The 20,008-nt window shown below is 33.1% G+C and overlaps 3 protein-coding genes across 13 annotated transcripts; 2 read left to right on the top strand and 1 right to left on the bottom strand.

Moving 5' to 3' along the window:
* The first annotated feature begins 327 nt into the window (after positions 1 to 327).
* Positions 328 to 7,392, top strand: LOC112750401 (beta-glucosidase 11). Of its 2 annotated transcripts, none has more exons than XM_025799115.3 (13): positions 328 to 576; positions 660 to 729; positions 1,691 to 1,746; positions 2,046 to 2,121; positions 3,277 to 3,348; positions 3,606 to 3,693; positions 3,886 to 4,141; positions 5,717 to 5,832; positions 5,917 to 6,137; positions 6,235 to 6,266; positions 6,367 to 6,454; positions 6,795 to 6,885; positions 6,990 to 7,392. In XM_025799115.3, the coding sequence occupies exons 1-13, from the start codon at positions 439 to 441 to the stop codon at positions 7,222 to 7,224; spliced, it is 1,539 nt and encodes a 512-aa protein (XP_025654900.1). In that variant the 5' UTR covers positions 328 to 438; the 3' UTR covers positions 7,225 to 7,392. The 2 variants fall into 2 exon arrangements, with proteins under 2 accessions (XP_025654900.1, XP_072076005.1); XM_072219904.1 differs by having other exon boundaries at positions 441 to 576; positions 664 to 731.
* Positions 7,393 to 7,757: 365 nt separating this feature from the next.
* Positions 7,758 to 14,052, bottom strand: LOC112750383 (pentatricopeptide repeat-containing protein At1g79490, mitochondrial). Of its 5 annotated transcripts, none has more exons than XM_072219876.1 (4): positions 13,820 to 14,031; positions 13,602 to 13,625; positions 11,652 to 12,134; positions 7,758 to 10,705 (listed from the first exon to the last, which is right to left on the bottom strand). In XM_072219876.1, the coding sequence occupies exon 4, from the start codon at positions 10,636 to 10,638 to the stop codon at positions 8,164 to 8,166; it is 2,475 nt and encodes an 824-aa protein (XP_072075977.1). In that variant the 5' UTR covers positions 10,639 to 10,705; positions 11,652 to 12,134; positions 13,602 to 13,625; positions 13,820 to 14,031; the 3' UTR covers positions 7,758 to 8,163. The 5 variants fall into 5 exon arrangements, with proteins under 5 accessions (XP_072075977.1, XP_025654885.1, XP_025654879.1 ...); XM_025799100.3 differs by lacking the exon at positions 13,602 to 13,625 and adding an exon at positions 12,374 to 12,709 and having other exon boundaries at positions 13,820 to 14,022; XM_025799094.3 differs by lacking the exon at positions 13,602 to 13,625 and having other exon boundaries at positions 13,820 to 14,032.
* A 34-nt stretch (positions 14,053 to 14,086) lies between these two features.
* Positions 14,087 to 19,535, top strand: LOC112750408 (transcription initiation factor TFIID subunit 12). Of its 6 annotated transcripts, none has more exons than XM_072219887.1 (10): positions 14,112 to 14,574; positions 15,467 to 15,538; positions 16,083 to 16,667; positions 17,235 to 17,390; positions 17,774 to 18,268; positions 18,450 to 18,524; positions 18,716 to 18,794; positions 18,877 to 18,941; positions 19,073 to 19,108; positions 19,228 to 19,535. In XM_072219887.1, exons 3-10 carry the CDS (start codon positions 16,113 to 16,115, stop codon positions 19,357 to 19,359), a joined length of 1,593 nt encoding a protein of 530 aa, XP_072075988.1. In that variant the 5' UTR covers positions 14,112 to 14,574; positions 15,467 to 15,538; positions 16,083 to 16,112; the 3' UTR covers positions 19,360 to 19,535. The 6 variants fall into 6 exon arrangements, with proteins under 6 accessions (XP_025654904.1, XP_029148535.1, XP_072075988.1 ...); XM_072219898.1 differs by having other exon boundaries at positions 18,877 to 18,948; XM_025799119.3 differs by lacking the exon at positions 15,467 to 15,538 and having other exon boundaries at positions 14,087 to 14,574.
* The last annotated feature ends 473 nt before the right edge of the window (positions 19,536 to 20,008 follow it).

Below are 20,008 nucleotides of genomic sequence, written 5' to 3'. Positions count from 1 at the left end.
GTAATTAGATTTATTTCTCATTAATTTAGAATTAAATTTGAATATATTTAAAATAAATAAAAAATATATTCAAATCAAATCCGAATGAATTCATCCAATGCAATAGTCAAGAGTCGTAAATAAAGCCTGGCAGAAGATACCACATGATGTATTGAAAGGTGTGTAGATCTTAAATGGGGCGTTCCCTATGCATCACCCATATAATATAGGCCCCGATTGACCAATAAAAACTTAGCTCTTTCTCTAACTTGTAAGCAAGTTTAAGAATATACATTGTGTCCACAAGAAAAAGAATTCATTATTATACTAACACATTAATCATGCGTTATATTTACTATTTTCTTATTACATTACATACTTGCAAGTTGCATGCTTCATGTTATATGATTGAAAAAGAATTAACAATCTCAAAGCATAAGAAGAAGGAGAAGAAGGAGGATGTGGAAGAAGGGGTTTGTTGGGGTTGAATTGTTATTAATGTTGGTAGGTTCATCAGTTTTGTTAGTAGTTGATGGTTTGAGAAGAGATGAATATCCCCCTCACTTTGTGTTTGGTGCTTCAACATCTGCTTATCAGGTTCGTTTTCGTCTCTAATTATATATCTCTTTATTGATAATACATCTTTTCGCATTTGGATTAATGGTATTTAATGAGAAAAGGTAGAAGGTGCAGCAAATGAAGATGGAAGGAAGCCAAGCATATGGGATACTTTTGCACATGCCGGCAATGGTGTACTACTCTATCTCTTCATTAATTTATGGACTCACAATTTTCTTTTTAGTCATATCTTAAATTCGTTATTAGCAATTTTTGTAATAGATAAATAGTATTTTTAAACAAAGAGTTTAACTAGGAATTAACTTTTTTTTTCAATTAATATCAATCATTTTTTTATAAATTATTTTTATCTTAAATTTTAAATCCTAAGATTCAAATTCTAAATCTTAACTCTAAATCTTAAAAGAATGAGGGTTAAAATTTTTTTAGTTAATATTTATTAATTAAAAGTTGATCTTCTATACTTATTCTTTAAAAAAATGATTTTTGATTTCTTTTTTAGAAGATTAGATAAATTAGTCTAATTATTGACATTTTTAGATTAGTGACGGTTTTTACGATAAATTTTTTTCGTCAATAATTTGTTATAAATTTGATTAAAACATATAGCGACAGAAAAATTGAGAAGTGAGTTTTTCTTAAATTTTAACAAGAGATAAGGTTACTTGTTTAATATTTTAAAACAAAACAAATTAATCTTTAATTAAATTTATCTAATAATCTAAAAAATTATACGGCTAAATATTCTTGGTTAAAAATAAATTTATCCCATGAAAAATTTGTTAGGATTAATTTGAAATGTGACATTTGACATTTATTTTTCTGGCTCTGATGCACATAATGACACACATAGATACGTCTAGTTTTCTTTCTGGCTCTGGAAAACATTTTTTAAAAAATAAATTAAAAAAACTAGACAATATTCATAAGTAACCGACTTTACTTACTTTATTAGTAGATTGGTTTGGACTTGCATACACAATATTCATAAGTAACTAGTGTAACATAATCTTATTAACTTTTCTAATTATGCCGTTGACAATTTAGTTACAAAAATTGCTAGAACTCATGTTACAAAATCCTTAGTTACCCTTACAATAATGAATTACCCCCTTTTGAATTAAATTTACAGCAAATATGTACAAGGGTGATGGAGACATTGCATGTGATCAGTATCACAAATATAAGGTGAGTACATATCATAAAAAACAGCCACTAATTAGTTATTTAATATATAGAATTATGTATTTGATATTTTATAACAAAATCATTATACTAAAAAAATTTGATTATTGTAATACAGATTATTTAATTAAAAATATATAATATTTAATTTGACAATTGATTTTTTATGTGAACCTAAATTTTTTTTTTATAAATACCATGATCGAAGGAACATTAAATCTTTCCTCTTTGACATATATATCATACTTAGATCAATTAATTATTAATTAGCAATACTTGTTGATCCAAATATTCATGCGCAGGAAGATGTCCAGCTCATGAAAAAAATGGGATTAGATGCCTACAGATTTTCGATATCATGGTCAAGACTTATTCCAGGTGACAAAATTATATGTCAATAACGATGCAAGCAAGAGAAGTGTAATATTTTAGTATTGAAATCAATATGATGTCTAGCCATCTAGGATATGGAGAATGTATTATTCTTTTCGGTTTTTTAAAGAGAACTAAATGACATTTTCTTTACTATATTTATAAAATATATACTTTAAATTAAGAATATTTATTTGTTTTTAGAGTATATAAAAAATTCTCCTCCTCTCTTCTATACAAGAGTAAAATAAATTATTCTTTAGTTTGTTTGACCAAAGTATCCTTTCAATAATTATATATATATATATATATATATATATATATATATATAAATTACAATAAAAATAATAATATTAATATATATTTCTTATTAATGTAATAAATTTTATTTACTTTTAATTTTTATCTATAATAATGAAACATACAAAAATTGAAATTAAATATTTTGCTAACAAGTTAAAATATTTTATACTATACTGTCAAAATATTAAGCATAAATAAAAAATGAATGACCAAAAACATAAATGAAAATTATTACATTAATAATAACAAAACAATTATCACTAAATATACCAATATATAATTATTATGAATGTATATTTTAGTCAAGAATTGTAAATTTTTTAAATAGAAAAGATGAAAATATTATTAAATATCTCTTAGAGAGAAGAAGTGGTGACCTTTTTTCAAACTTATGTCAAGTAAATATGATTTTTGTACTAGACATTCACTTAATTTGATTTTAATGTGCTATGAATAATGGATCTTTGTACTTCATAACAAAATGTTACTTCCTCCAGTTTAACATAAGTCCGAATTTTTTTTTTTGGTGACTATAAGTCCGAAATTAATCACGCACAAAATATATAGAAATGATTTAGAAATATTTTGATTTTAAATAAACTATATTGATTGTATAAAATTACCGTCGTTAATTTTTCTTATTCTACAATTGCATGTTTTCTTTCTATTTTTTGTCTCTAGCTTATTTAATAGGATTATTAGTAAAAAAAATTAATTAATATTGTCTATTTTCTAAAAATTAACACTTATTGGACCAAAACAACTTTTATAAGACCTTTCATTATTTTATACCAGAAATATTAATATCATTGTTATTTATTGGTATATTGCTGAGTTCTGAATTTTAATTACCACCAGATGGAAGAGGCCCAATCAATCAAAAGGGATTACAATATTACAACAATCTTATCAATGAACTGATAAGTCAAGGTTTATGCGCAAACCATATCTTTAATTTATGCTAATGTTTTAATTAATAGCTAAGAGAAGTCTTTCCATTATATATTTTTTATTTTTGTGGTAATATTAGGAAGACAAAAAAAACTAAAATTTATTTTATTTAGTATTTATTAATTATTGTAACAATTAATAAATGTTAAATAAGACAAATTTTACCTAATTTTGGCTAAATTTTTTTGGTTAGCAAATATTACAATTATTTTTGTCTGTTTCTCTTCCTCTTGTAGGAATTCAAGCACATGTTACATTATATCACTGGGATCTACCACAAGCTCTTGAGGATGAATATGGAGGATGGGTTAACAAAAAAATTGTGTATTGTTCCCATACTTCAAATATCTAAATTTCATAAGAAAATAAAGTACTAAAATTATTCAGAAAAAAAAAGTTACTGCCACAATTTATTTATGAAAGAACTAAAATTCAAATTTTAAAGAAAATGATTATATTGCTACAGAGAAAGATGATATTATTAACATATAATTTTGTGCGTGCATATTTTTGTAGAAGAGACTTCACAACATATGCCGATGCGTGTTTTAGAGAATTTGGAGACAGAGTCAAACATTGGACAACGGTGAATGAAGGAAATGCTTTTGTAAAAGGTGGATATGATTTGGGATACTTACCACCTCAACATTGTTCTCCTCCCTCTATATATAATTGCTCTAAGGGAGATTCTTCAAATGAACCATACTTAGCAACACATAATATGTTGTTAGCTCATGCATCAGTTGCAAGATTGTATAGGAACAAGTACCAGGTAAACAACGTTTACTATTATTAAAATTTTTTTTATGATAATTATATTTATGTGTATATTAGATATATACTACAATCAATTACCAAAAGTAATTACTAGTATAAAATACATGTGTTAGAGTATAAAATACACATTAAAAATTAATTAATTAATAATATATATATACACAAATACATAGTGACTGATTTTAATATACACGTAGCATTTTTATTACATTTATCTTGGACTTCTTTCTAAATTTGATAACATAATTATAAAGATATTACATAAGGCGATGGTTAGAATCTATCCTGATCCAAAAATAATTTGATTAGCAGATTGGATTATATATTGGGTTAATATAACACATAATAAATTAGATATTATACGTGATAAAATTATAAGATTTAATAAGATAAAAATGAAGAGGTATATTACAATACACATATATAAACAAATCATATACATATTAAATAATAACATTAGAGTATGTAAATATGTAAAAAATGAATTATGGAATCCTATCATTTATATATAATCACTAACTATTCTATAAAATAATAATTTAAAAAAAATGAATTAAACTAGAATATTTTATCTGTCCAAATTATACAGGTAATTATAATATTCTTATAATAAATAAAATATATAATATGAAAAAAAATCTAAAATGTGAGTATTATCATTACAACAAAAATTACTTTTAATGGCAATAAAATAATAATTACTATATGTCTTATTTAATTTATATTTTGTGATAGTTATATATTTTTTGTTATTACTATTGTTATAATGACAATTATATATTTTTGCGGCTATTAAAAAGGTTTTTATCAAAAAAAGTATTACTGTCGCTAAAACCTTTTAGTGACAAAGTATAAGATGATTAATGTCTAATTGTCGGTAATATATTAGCAGCTATTTTTATTACAGCAAAAAATAAAATAAATAGTAGTTAAAAGTATTTTTTCTAGTAGTGTATAAATTAAAAAATAATTTAAATTGATAACTTTGTATTATTTTTAAAGTATTTTAAATTAATTATATCTCTTTTTATCATTATAATACTTAAATATTAGATTTGTATAACATATTAATATCTATGAAAATATAATAATTACCCATGCATTTAAGTATTATATGATTAAAATTAATTAAAATTGATAGTGTATTACTTGTAATAAGAATTATTAAAGATAAAATAAAGTTTAGTAAAATTCTACAAAAAAAAAAACCTATTTCAACCCAAAAAGTGCACGAGGTTAAAATTTTCAATCCAAATTTAAAAAAAAAAAAAGAAATAAAATTTTGGGTTGTGTATATTACAAGATCGGGTTAGGCCTTAATTGTGAACTCCCATCCCATGTCATATATACTTTGATGATGACATTTATAAATAGTAGATACTCACATAATAACATCTTCACGTGAAGATAGAATTGTAGATTATTAGATGATTTAATATATTTGACCAAATATATTTAATTAACTATCTAAAAATTCACAATATTATTTTTATATAAAGATGTCATCATGTGAATATTCCTCTTTATAAATTTAAGTAATTTACGGTAAAACCAGATATAATTAATGCAGGACAAGCAACATGGATTAATTGGGTTTAATCTCCTTACTTTTGGTTTTGTTCCTCTAACAAATACAAGTGAAGATATAATTGCTACTCAGAGGGCTCAAGACTTCTATCATGGGTGGTAAGTATGATATTAATTATAATATAATCATTTCTCTTTACAATATAATTCAATTGGTTTGTGTGTGCTTTTTAATGGTTGTAGGTTTTTGAATCCCTTTATTTTTGGGGATTACCCTGAAACCATGAAAAAGATGGTTGGTTCAAGGCTTCCAGTATTCTCAAAAAGTGAATCAAATTTGGTGAAAGGCTCAATTGACTTCCTAGGAATAAATTTTTATGTTTCATTTTATGTTAAGGGCAATCCAAAAAGCCTATGTATAAAAGATAGAGATTATGTAACAGATATGGCTGTGGAACTTACAGGTAGGTTTATGGCATATTCTATTTACTTAATGTATCATCTATTTACTTAATTGAGTAAAAAAAAAAAAATCTAATTTTATGTTATTTTTGGATGTAGCTTATACCACAAATGAAACATTATCTGATGAGGTAATAGTAATGTTGGAACTTAAATAAATCTTATTTTTTTAATAATTTAATCTATGCATGGGTGATGTTTAACACTAACTTGTTGGTTGGTACGGTTTAGATTCCAATCATTCCATGGACTTTACAAGGGTTGCTTGACTCATTGAAGAGTGTTTATGGAAAATTTCCAATTTACATTCAAGAAAATGGTTTGCTTCTCTTTATCTTGTCTCTCCAACACTATAATTTGATAACAAAATACATTGACTTCTTTTGAAATTTAACTATGTTACGTATACACAAAAAATCAGCCATCACAAAAAATCAGCCATCAAATCAATCGGTATATATTATGTATTGAAATACAAAATAGACAAAATACACATTGAAAATAAATTACATAATACATATATGATTATGATTAAATTTCTATTGATTATTGTGTCAAGTAGATGACATTAACGTCTCAAAAGCTTCCAATAATTCTTTTGTCAAACAAACCAATCCTAGAATGATATGATTATGGTCATTATTCTTTGGACTTCACAGGCCAACAAACACACAGAAGTTCATCATTGGAAGACTGGCCAAGGATAAAATACTTGCAAGAATACATTGGAAGTATACTTCATATGCAAAGGTAGTACTTTCATTTTCTTTTTTAGCATTTTCTGTTTTTTCATAAAAAATTATTGAGCTTTTGCTAATTCAATTTCTAATTTTTTTTTTGGTGATTGTTGAAAGGAATGGACATGACATAAGAGGCTATTTTGTATGGTCATTCATGGATGTGTTCGAATTATTGAGTGGATATGAATTCACTTATGGCCTTTATTACATTGATTTGAAGGACCCCACTTTGAGGAGACAACCTAAGCTCTCTTCTGTATGGTACTCTAACTTCCTCAACAACAGAACTATGGACCCAATGGTAGCCATGCAAATTGAAAAGAATTCCTCATTACATGATGCCATTTAATAATGCAATAAGGACTTGTTAAAAATCTAATTGATACGAATTTGTGCTATGGTAATAACTTGGCACTTTGCCAAAGAATAGTAAAGTGACATAATTCATGGTGTAAATTAATGGAATTTATAAGTCAATATGAGATGAAATATTATGTTACCTAGAAAGTTATGATCATGTCTCTTAATTGAAGAAAGAATGAAGGATATGTCTCTCTTCCGATTTTCATTTTGCAGAAAGAAATTTATGGAGCTATTTGTCATAGAAAGTATATATAAGCATGACTAAATAGCTCCATGAATCTAGAGTGACGCCTATATATGTTTGAAAAGGCTTAAAAGAAGTCCTTCTATTGTAGCAGAACTATTCCAGCAGTAAATTATCATAGGTATTGCAATGAAATCTACTTTTCAAAGAGTACAAACAAAGCTTTTCATCTACATTGCATGTGAAGCAGCACCATAACAAACAACATGTTCAGCATGTATAGCAGAAGAGCTATTAATAGTTAGTTTAACACTTCCAAAAAATAGCGCCTCCAGTTAACACCAACAAAATCTGTATCCATGTAGAAAATTGCATTGAAGTCCTCAACTCTTTGGAGGAAAAACATGTTAGGAAGAGTAGTTCTTCCCACTTAACAACTAGCTTTTAAGGCGTTATTTCCCACTTTCTCTAGGTACTTAATACATGTAATCTTTTTTTGTCCTATGCAGTCATCATTCTCTTTTGTCCATTTAACTTCAAGCACCACTGATCACAATGGAACTAATTGAAAACTTGAAACGAAAAAATCTAATATGCATGTCATGGGAAAAATTTTATTCCGAATTTCTTTAATATTGCCTACCTATCTGTTCATGGCATTGGAAACACACGAAGCATTTGCACAACTCAGTAACCCTTTGACTTGCAATTAAAAATGAAGTACCTGTTACTATCCAATGGCTACGAAGATTGCTTATACTCCCTGCCAGAAATGAGAGGTTTAGGTGGGGATAAAGACCTAATTTCAGGTGCTGAACTGGGAAAAAGTATGTTGAGCCTGTGCATCAGGATATCAGCCCTAGATGGAATTTCATTCAGAAGAAACTGCTGAACTATCGGTTTCTTGAACCACTCCATGACTGAATCTCCTGTGGCCCTAAGAACCACCTTACTGACCTCAAATGGAGACTCTACAGAGCTCAACATCTGCGCAATCACGATCTTTAAAGTGGGCCCTGTCACCAACTTAATCCGTCTTGGTACAATACCGTAATAGAGCATGCGCTTCCTAAACCTATGAAGAGTGTGCACTACTGCTATAAGAGCTGCTCCAACAGACAAGTTTCTAACATCAAGGGACCAGGCGATGTGCTGATCAAAAACTATAGCCTTTGGGAAAAGCTTGTTCTCATATGCAACCTTCCAAACACATCGGGCTCGGTTTATCTGCCCCATTAGAACTAGGTAATTGAGAAGAACATTCACAAAGTACCTTGCAGCGCCTTCCTCCAATTCATAATCAATATTTTGAAAGAATTCCCTGACAAAAGATAACACCGGTTGTCCCCTCTGGTCTGGGCCACAGAAAAGTCCGCACATAAAAACGTGCGCCTTATGCTTCGTAGCACTAAGGATAGACATCAAGCGTCTCTCATTCTGCTCTTCCTGACACCTAACTAGATAAGCTAGAATGGAAGTGTAAAGTATCAAGTCAACTTTTGCAGCTGAGTTTACATACGTTTCAAGAAGAGGCTTGGCTGATTCATATAATCCATTCTTCATGCACGACTCGAACAACTGCCTGATTATAAAATTATTGGTTCTAATCCCGGATGAGCCCATGAAACGCAGCCACCTCAAAGCAAGATCAACTGAACCTTCCCTGATATAAACCATCAAAACATCACTAGCTGTGACATCCACTGAATATCCCATGGCCTTCATTTCAAGTAGGATTTTGGCAGCCACATCCACCAGCTTCTTATTAGCAAGTAGAGTCAAAAGAACAGTGTAAGTGCTCAGAGGAGGCCTCAAACCAGCATTTGTCATTGAATTGTACAGCCTCATGGCATGATCTATTTGTCCAGATGCAGCATGCATTTCCAATAGACAAATATAAGTAGATGGGGTCGGCAGAAAGCCCGCTTTCTCCATGTCTGAAAATGAAGACAGAGCAATGTCAAGCTTCCCTGATTTCGCATGGGATTCAATGATCAAAGTGTATAACCCAAAGTTAGGCCTGTACCCTGTTTTCTTCATCTCATCCCAAAGCTTAAGAGCAGTTTCTAACTTTCCAGACTTCACATAAGATTCAATTAGAGAAACAAATATAGTAGGTGGTGGCTTGTACCCATAACCTCGCATCTCTGTGTAAACCTTCCTTGCACCGTCTAATCTCCCAGCCTTCCCCATTGAATCAACAAGGGACAAAAAGATGCTTAGGCCTGGCCGGAAACCTCTTCCTTTCATTTCTTGGAAGAGTTTGAAAGCAGCATCAAGACGGCCTGACTTTGCCAAATTTGGGATCATCAATTCATAAGTTGAACTATTCAATGAACAACTGGCCTTTTCCATGCTCTCATATATCTCAAATGCCTTATAAGGCAAACCTTTACCCAAAAACAAAGTAATAAGGGAATTGTATGTTTCGGTATCAATCTCACCACCAGCCTCCTGTATCTTCTTAAAGCAGCAAAATGAGACCTCCAACTTCTCAGCATTGGCCAAATATTGAATCACCCGATTACATGAAACAGACAAGGAAGCTCCCTTACTGGTAGAATCACCAACCATCTCATCAAACAATATTTGTATTCCATCAAAGTCCCTACGCTGGTTAAGAGAATCAAACAAGATAACATAACACTCATCACTAGATGAATACCAAGGTTCCCGCTTCGCCCACCTAAACAAACTCAAACATGCATCACTATCACTAATGATCTTCAAGGATTGAACAATGTGAGTCATGTTAGGCACAAACTGGAGCTTGTCCAATTGTGTCTCCAACTCTGGCCCCCATTTCCACCTCTTCACAACCTCAACTATTTTCGCCACAGCCGCAGCATTTACAAAGGGCTTCTTGACCTCACCCACCATCACATGATCATCGATCCCAGGCTCCACGGACCTTATACCCTTACCCTTGTAAAGTATACTACCCGATTCATCCAAGTACTCAATTTCCTCAGTCCATTCCTTATGCCCACCACCATTATGGCAGTAGCATCTGATTGAACTAAGCTGCTCAACAAAGTTCAAATCTTTGCAGAAACCTGCGATTCTCCGAACCGAAGTGAATGCGGTTATAGATGTAAAAGATATTAACTTTTGCTTAAAAGGTACCGGGGAAATGGAGGAGCGAGGGACAAAGAGATTGCGGGTGAGTTTGCAAAGATTTGTAGTGGAAGAGAGCAATTTGCGGTGACGAATCATTGAATAATCTTCTTCAAAATAATCTTCCACAGGTTCCCCAGTTCATTTCAGGTCCAACAATAGTAGCCTGTAAGGAAAATAAGAATTTAACAGGAAGAGAAAACAAATAAAAAGTGATGCAGAACTGCAGAAGAACAACGACAGTTCAACTAAAAATAGTTTAGAGCAAGTACAGGTTTATAGGAATTGAGCATCAACAAAAATTAGCAGCCAAAAGACAATAACAATTTGCAAAATTCAATTTATAGCAGAGGCAGCAAGAACACCAACGCAATGATCAATAGAAGGCTATGCATGGATTGGATTATATAAAATCGAATCATAATCAAATTAAAACCAATTTTCTGGTCCAAGAAATTTAAGAGATAACTTTTTTCTTTTAGTAAAAAAAGGGTAGCAAGTCACAAAGTATTGCAGAATCATATTGTTATGAACCCTTTCATTTATAAAATATATACATCAGAATTACTCTACTCAGATTTTGTTTCTGTTTTCATAACTAGAACATTGGAATAAGCCAACAGAAGAATCTAAATGAAGTTAGAAGCCCCAGTCCATGAAATCACACCAGACTCACAATCATAGTATTGAGTAAAATTAACAATTCATTATCTAAGGAAGTTCCAAAATGATTTTCAGATTCCAAAATCCCACACTTCTTCCTTTTGTATTTCTCAGCAATGTTAACAATCCAATCAAGTTGAACATCACATGAATTAGCACAAAAATCACAAAGCCGCATTGTTTCCCCCTACAGATATAAATAAGATCAAAAGCAAAGGGAGCATAGCAAGCAAGAACAAGGAACAATAACAGGGCTCCTAGGTCCAGAAACAAAAGAAAAACAACAGAACCAGCTCCATTGAAGGTAACAGCATTAAAGCTTCTTCTAACTGAATATGCAAGAGCATATTAACAATAAAAAACTGCAAGCTACCAAAATCTACCAACATCCTTTAAAGCTTCACCAGATCAAGCCCACAGATTCACACAGAAGAACAGAGTATACTCACAAATTCGCACCGAAAAAGCAGCAGAAGCAGAACGGCGAAAGCAGCGGTGGCGACTGGCGAGAGCGGAAGCAGGAGAGCTGACGCCGAAGCAGAGTGGCGTCGTCGCAGACTCACAGCACCAGAGCAGAAGTTGAAGATTGAAGAAACACAAGCATCAGGCGGCGACGGTTGCGACGGAGACAATGAGACGTCAGCGGAGAGAAAACTCCACACACAATAAAAAACCAAGAGAAGCACTCTAAATTGGCAGCTGGCAGCTAGAAGCGGAGAGGCTCAGGCGGTGGCAGCGAACAGATAATAGAGAAGTGCGAAGTGATGCAGAATCCGTTGAGCATAATGCAACTTTGTTTTTTGGTCGTAGAATAATGGATTTTCATTTTTGAACTGGTGGAAATTCGGTTTTGAAAACCGGACAGGTTATCAAACCGCTCTAGCTACTGGTTTACTGGTTTACTGGTCCAACCGATGGTTCAACCGGAAGAACTGTTTTAGAATATAATAATAAATAAATTATAAATAAACATCCTATAATATAATTATAGTCTAATATAAATATTAAAATATTTTCCAAATTTAAAACACTACATAAAATGTCCTCAGTCAAATTCATATGTTCTTATCAAAATACAAACTCAAGTTAAATAGTAAAAAGAAATATCAAATGTTAAATGCCAACATAAAGATTTATCAATCATCAAAATCTGCAAGAACTTATTGCATACCACCTAACAGCAGCTCTCAAAGGATAAACCCAATCAAAACCACCATTAACAAGAGACTAAACAGAGCATTTTGATGACTTCACTCATTGACATCTATGCAAAGTGTGGCCATGTTGACAAGGCAAGAACCTTGTTTGATCAATTGAAATGTAGAGATGTCGTTGCATGGAGTGCTATGATTTCAGGATATAGTCAAGCGAAACAATGCAGCGATGCGCTTGCTCAGTTCAGTGAGATGCAAAAGGCTAATGTGGAACCCGATGGGGTTACTATGGTTAGTGTGCTTTACTCTTGTGGGGTTCTTGGAGCTATGGAAACCGGTAAATGGGTTCATTTCTATGTGAACAAGAAGAATAAAAAATTTCAATAATGATTTTATTTCTATTTTTTGCAACAGCAAGAAAATTTCAACAAAAATTTTAAAAATTGAAAAAACAGCAGCAGCACAAAATTAATGAGCACTAGCACAAAATTTTCAGTAATTATTTGATTTCCATGCTTAGCAGCAACAACCAAATTTCAACAAAACCTTCAGAAATTAAAACACAGCAGCAGCACAAAATCAATGAGTAGCAGCATTTGAATAATGATTTCCTTTCCATTAATCGATTCACAAATTTTGCTCCAACCAGCAGAAAAATTAGCATTATCACCAACAGACAAATTTTGCTCCAACCAGCAGCGAAATTAGCATTATCATTCAGCAACAAACATTATTACATTACAAAATAGCAAAAAGTAATCCCTACTCAGTAATCACACTAAACCTGAAATTGCAACAGCAGCAAGTAATCCCTAATCAGTAATCACACTAGACCTAGCAATAATCACAAAACAAAGCCATTAGCACATAATCACAAAACAAACAAACCAAAACATTAACCAATAATCACAAAACCCTGAACCTTCACCCAGCAATTACAAACAAAGCCAGCAATAACAAACTTTAGCACATTATAAAACATTCCAAAACACTAAACCTTCACCCAGCAAAACCAGAAACTACAAAACAAAGCCATTAGCAAATTTGAACAAAACAATTAGGAGCCATCAGCAACTAGTAAACCAGTAAAACACTATCAGAGCCATTGAGCAATTAGAAAACAGTCACACTAAAACAAAGTAACAAACTAACAGAGCCATCAAGCCATCAGTAAATTTGAAAAAAAAAAACTTAACAAACTAACAGAACCATCAAGCCATCAGTAAATTTGAAAAAAAAACTTACAGCCATCAGCAACAGATCCATCAGCTACAGGCAATTACAATTTATAAAACATTCAGAACCAAACTTCAAACCAAGACCGAGGAAGAAGAATTGAAGAAAAATGGAACAAAAATTGAAGAAGAAGACCGAAGAAGAAGACCAAAGAACAACAATTTCAGAACTTCAAACCAAGAAGAAGACCGAACATTCAGTGAAGATGAAGACGAGAAGCTACTAACCTGGGTTCCGTACCGAGAAGCAGGCGAAGGTGAAGACGACGTGCCGAGCTACTGGGTTCCGGACACGGGGAAGAGGAAGAAGCGGCGGCGCTGAGGACCTGGGGACTGCGGCGGCGATGAAGGGCTAGGATTTTCCACTTTTTCCTTTGCTTGAGAGTTCTCCAGGGGGGGGTGAGGGGCTGGCTCACGAATGAATCTGCTTCTGTTTTGTTTTTTTTTTAAATCAACAAAACGTCGTCGTTTTATTCGAACCGACCGGTTTAAAAGAAACGGCGTCGTTTTTGCCAAATTTGGCTAACTTTCACTCTTGGTTCTGAATCTCCTTCGTTTCTTTCGCCCTTTCTCCCTCCCTTTCTTTCATTCACAGAAACTCAGCCAAAAAACCCTAGCACTGTAAGGCTACACCACCGCCGTCCGTCCGTCTATCTAGCTTCCCTCGTGCTCCAAGTCTTCAACCCCTGTTCGCTGTCACCGATCGCAGCTGCTTCCTCGAGTTCGGCGTCGTCTTTGTCTGTTCAGCCGCGCTTCCGCCGCCGTTTGTTTGCCGTTCACGTTCGCGTCTTCGTTCAGCCGTCGTCTTCGTTCGCGTTCTTCGCTGTTCAAGTTTGCTCGGCGTTCACCGTTCGCGTTCACTCGCCGTTCGCCGTTCGGGTTCGCATTCGCGTTCGTCTGGAAGCCACGTTGCTCTGCTTCAAACTCTGCGACCAACCCGCGCGCTCCACCTAGCCGTCGAACTGCTCTCTTTTGTCGCCGCCGTGAGTTCCCTAAACCCGCCACCAGACAATACACTCACACAACACCAATACTCTGCTTCAAACTCTGCAACTTCTTATTTCTATTACAATAAGTAACTACTTGATTTGGTAGTGGGTTGGATTTTTTTTTTATAGACTGAATTAAAGTATACAATAGTTATGTTCTCTTATCTATCACATTGATATTAAGCTTTGAATTCTCTTATTTCATTTTAAGTTTACCGCACTCAATATGTTTGATGAAATGCTTTAACTATATTTCGGGTTGGTTTTATCATTTCTAGCTTTTAGAAACTTAGTAGGTTGATTGCATGTGAAATTAGAATAATTGGATCTTAGTAATTAGGAAATTTTAGCTGCACAAATAGCATCTTTGTAGAAAACATATTAGGATGATGATTCCACTTGCGTTAGTGTTCTTCTGATAAATTTTTGGGTTGCTGTTGTTTTAATTTGCTAAATTGTTAGGTTTCTGTGATTTAATTTGTTGGATTTTCTATTTAGGTCTTGTTCTTGTTTATTTGCTAAATTGTTGTTGTGTATTTATTGTTGTCTTTGAGATTCTTGCTGGATATTGGTGATCATTGATTTATTATATGCTTCATGTTTTCATTTCTTTCTTCTTCTTCTGAAGGAAAAAAATTTTCTGTTTTCATTGTTTTGTTGATTGTTTGTTTTGTTTCAGAAATTAATTTGTTGTGATCAATGCTCAAACTCTAAATGTTGTTCTGCTGGTTTTGCTGTGTTTGTTTTGTTTCAGAAATTAATTTTTTGTTATCAATGCTCAAACTCTGAATGTTGTTCATCTGTTTTTGTTTTGTTTCATAAATCAATATTTTGTGATTAATGTTCAAACTCTGAATGTTGTTCTGCTGTTTTTGTTTTGTTTCAGAAATCAATTTTTGTTGGTCAATGCTCATACTCTGAATGTTGTTCTGTTTTGTTTTAAGGCTGTTTCGAAGAGGTGATTAATTTTTGAGTGTTGTTTTGTTTTTGTTTTAAAGCTGTGTATTGTGTTCAATTTTTATTTTGTAGAAAATTCTTTGAGGTATATAAGAATTAAGAAGGAAACCTTTGTTATTTTTATCATTGGCCTATTTTTGGCATTGCATATCATTGTAGTTTGTTTATTCATAGAATTAGTTGTTTATCATCCCCTTTTGAAGTAAAAAAATGCGGTAGAAGAGTGTTTAGAACTAGTTGCTTTATTCATTGAATTTTTATAGAATCAGGTGTTTATTATAAAACAATTTTTCCGGTTGAACCACAATTGAATCGATTGAATTAATAAACCAATAAATTAATAATTAAAATAGTTCGATAATCGGTCCGGTTTTTAGAACCTTGCTATAATGTCAAACATAGTTTAGATATTAATATCTATAAATAAAATAATTTAATTTATAAATATTAATAGAATTAAATTAGTTTATTTGATCATTTATTAATAATATTAATTAATAATTCATATTTCGTCGGGTATCAATAGTCTCTCTTCTTAAATTCAGTTTCGAGTAACTGCAGCTGCATCAACCACCATGGATCCTGAACCTCCGGCCACTGCAGCACCAACAACCACCGCCCCCACCGCTGCCGAACCCTCGCCACCACAACCTCCTCAACCATCACCACCACCACAATCACAACCTTCACCTTCTCCTTCTTCTTCTTCTTCGTCTCTCCCTCCATCTTCTTCTTCAGCTCCCCCAAATCCAAACCCTACCTCCGTACAAATCCCAACAACAACCTCCAAACCCCTCGCACCATCCCCAGCCCCTCTTCAACCTCGCCACCCTCCTCCTTCCTTCAGCCGCAACCCGCCACCGCAACCGCAACCACCGCAGCAGCATCAGCCTCACTCTCACTTCTCGTCACTCCCTCCTTCCTCTGCCGCTGCTCCTCCTCCTTCGCCATCCTCCGCCTCTCCATCCGTTTCTGCCGCTCCGCGTGGCGGCATGGCGATCGGTGTACCCGCACACCACCAGAGCCCTTCCCCTCCGCCATTCTCCTCTTCCTTTGGTCAGCATTTCGGTGGTTTGGGCCGAACCGGAGTTAGTGTCGGAGAATCTGCCTCCAATAACGCATCTTCTCAGGTATAGGCCCCAATTTTGCCCCCCGACTGAAATTTTGGTGTAGAATCTTTGTGAAATGAATGTTGGTCTATTGATTTTATAGGCACATAGCTAGTTATAGTTAGCTTGTTAGTTATTAAGCGAATAGTTAAAGGATTGGTTGATAGTTAGTAGTTAGTATTGATTGGTAGTTGAATAAAACAACTTTGAGTACACTAGTCACCAGCAAGATCAAAACTCTTAAGTATAGTCCTCAATAATTAGAGATAGTATCATATTAACCCTGTTTAATGTATTTGGTTGTTAAACGCTCAAAAGGACTGATTCAACCTCATTGTAGAAAAACAATCAAACTTAGAATGGGAAATAGTCACTGGATATAGATTGGGGAGTTTAGTTGGATAAATTTCACAAAAGTAGAATTAGGAAACAATGAGCTCTTGCTTTTCTGGGAGCATATAGAGTTGCTTGAGTTGGTGCTCCTGCATTTTACTTGTATTAAAAGATTTTTTTTTCCCCTGTCCCTATTTCAGAAGTTGATCTAAATGTGCCCTATTCTTTGTTTCACTAGTTGTTTGAAATGTTTAGGTGAGACCACCAATGCAAGGAATGGGAATGTTGGGTTCGCTTGGATCCGGATCACAAATGCGGCCAGGTGGGATACCTGCACATCAACAGAGACCTGTTCAATCATCTCTCAGACCACCACCCCCTGCACAGAATAGTCCAACTACTGCTTCGCAAGTTAGTCTTTGCTTTGTCGCTACATTCCTCTGCAGCTTTGTAAAAGTGAATTTTATGACTTTGAGCATGCTTGTATGATTTTCGCTTATTTGTTTTGGTAGTTTTTGCTTTTTCTAGTTGGAGAGACAGTGGCAATGGGTTTTGAGGAGTGTGCTATGTTTCAAAATATAAGCAACTGATTGATATTGTACTACGGTGATTTGTGAGTGTGCGTATAGCTATATATTAAGAATAAGAATATCTCTTTTAGCTGTTTCAACTCATGTTATTTACGAGGATTTCTCACTTCATATGTCTTCTGTTGCAATGCTTGAGTTTTGTATGTAAACATACAGAAAAATAATGTTGGTCAGTCATTTTGCAATTTGTCTTGTTTTCTTTAGAGCTTCCAAGGGCATGGACTTATAAGAACCTCATCAGTGGGAACACCTGCAACACCATCTCCAAGTGTACCTCAAAATATGCAGTCACTTAATCAGCCATGGTTGTCATCTGGACCACAGGGGAAGCCTCCTTTGCCAACCTCTTATAGGCAGCACCCACAGCAAGTGAACCCACCAGCGTCCTTGCAGCAAAGGGCCCACATTCCTCAGCAGCAGCAGTCTACACCAACAGCATCACAGCCGCAGCCATCTTTGCCATCTAATCAATCACAGGAGCATTTTGGGCAACAAGTTCCCCCATCAAGGGCTCCACATGTCCCTCAGCAGCAGCAGGTTACAAGGCTACAAGTCCCGGGAAATCAGAAACCAACTCATGTGTCTGCTCAATTCGCTGCTGCTCAACCAGGAATTCAAAGTAGATTAGCTACTGTGGATACTGATGAACCTTGTAATAGTGTTCTCAGCAAAAGAAGCATCCATGAGCTAGTCAGTCAGGTCTGCAATGTTTCTCTATTTTGTTCAGTGGATAAGTCAAAATTTGAATTACGGAATGCAATATGGCACAAGGCACTTCAATTTTGACAATTTTACTATAAATCTGTTTGGCTGTTCAATCCCTAGTTTCATGAACGTGTTACTTTTGTTTCCTCTATTTACACTTCTACTTTATTGGCAGGTTGATCCAGCTGAGAAGTTGGATCCTGATGTCGCAGACATTCTTGTCGATATTGCAGAAAATTTTCTAGAGTCTGTGAGTAAATTACCTTTAACTTAATTGTGTCCAGTGAACTTCAATAGTTAAGCCTATCTGTTATTGTTGATTTATTTGTTTATTTATTTATTGTTCTTTGATTTATTCGTGTTTCTTTTATCTTGATTCATTTCCCTCTTCTTAATACTAGTTATATGGTTTGGACTAATGATTTTCTATCCTTTCAATAGATAACAAAATCTGGTTGCTCCCTAGCCAAGCATCGGAAGTCAACAACTTTGGAAGCAAAAGACATACTTTTACATCTAGGTTAGTGATTAGAAAATTTCTTCTTGCTCGGAGTTTGGTTTCAGCACATTTCACATTTAACTCCACATCTTCGTCTTTGTAGAGAAAACTTGGAATATGACACTTCCTGGATTTGGTGGTGATGAAATTAAAAGCTACAAAAGACCGGTAGTTTGTCAGTATCTCTTTTATATATATATATATATATATATATATATATATATATATATATATATATATATATATATATATTCTTTTGAATGTCATATTCTAGACTTGTACTTATCGTGCTTTTGCAGGTTGCAAGTGATATTCACAAGGAGCGACTAGCGGCTGTAAGTGTTTTTTCTTTCTGTCACTTTAATCTAGTAATTATATTTTTTACCTGTTAGATGAATATTTGTGATTATTATTATTATAATTATATTTTGTTTATTTGTTATATGTTCAACAGATAAAGAAATCAATGGTAGCAGCGGAGTCAGCACATGCTAGGGGCTCTGCTGGCCAAACATCCGGTGGCGCAAAGGGTAGCCAGGCAAAGGCACCCTTGAATGTCCTTGGCTCTCCCAACCCTAAAAACTGACGAGAGATGCAGAGTGTTTATGTATTACACAATTAAGGAGAAACCCCTTCGGACAATTTAATATAATATTAATTATTTAATATTAATATATTAATTGGTAGTATAGTTGATAAATAGGACAAGACTATTTAATTTAATTTAATTGATATTATCTATATAATTTGATTTATTTAAAATTATAAGTTTTAAATGTTCTAATATTGTTATTCTATTATCATTATATTTATTTATTAGTATTTAATTCTAAATTATAATAGAGTTATCTTAATTTAATTTTAAAATAAATGTATAAATAAAAAATACATTAATTACTTTGTTCAATTATGAAACCCTAGTCTTTAATACGCTCTTTCATTTTTACTTTTGACATTTTCCTCTTTTCCTTTCTCCTCCATTCACTTTTCAGATCTTTCAATCCCCATCTACATAAAAGAGAAAATTCTCCCCTTTTATTTTTTTAAATAAATAAATGGTAAAAAATGCCTTTCAACCGAATCGGTCATCAAACCGACCGTTCTGAGTATTGGTTTATTGATTTATTGATTTAATTGGTTCAATTAGTGGTTCAACCAAATAAACCGTTTTAAAATAGAATAATAAATAAATTATAAATAAACATCTTAAAATATAATTATAATCTAATATAAAT

Source organism: Arachis hypogaea, chromosome 2 (assembly GCF_003086295.3).
Source record: "Arachis hypogaea cultivar Tifrunner chromosome 2, arahy.Tifrunner.gnm2.J5K5, whole genome shotgun sequence".
Classification (NCBI taxonomy): domain Eukaryota; kingdom Viridiplantae; phylum Streptophyta; class Magnoliopsida; order Fabales; family Fabaceae; genus Arachis; species Arachis hypogaea.
The sequence above is the reverse complement of the archived record's forward strand: the minus strand, read 5'-3'. Positions and strand labels throughout refer to the sequence as shown.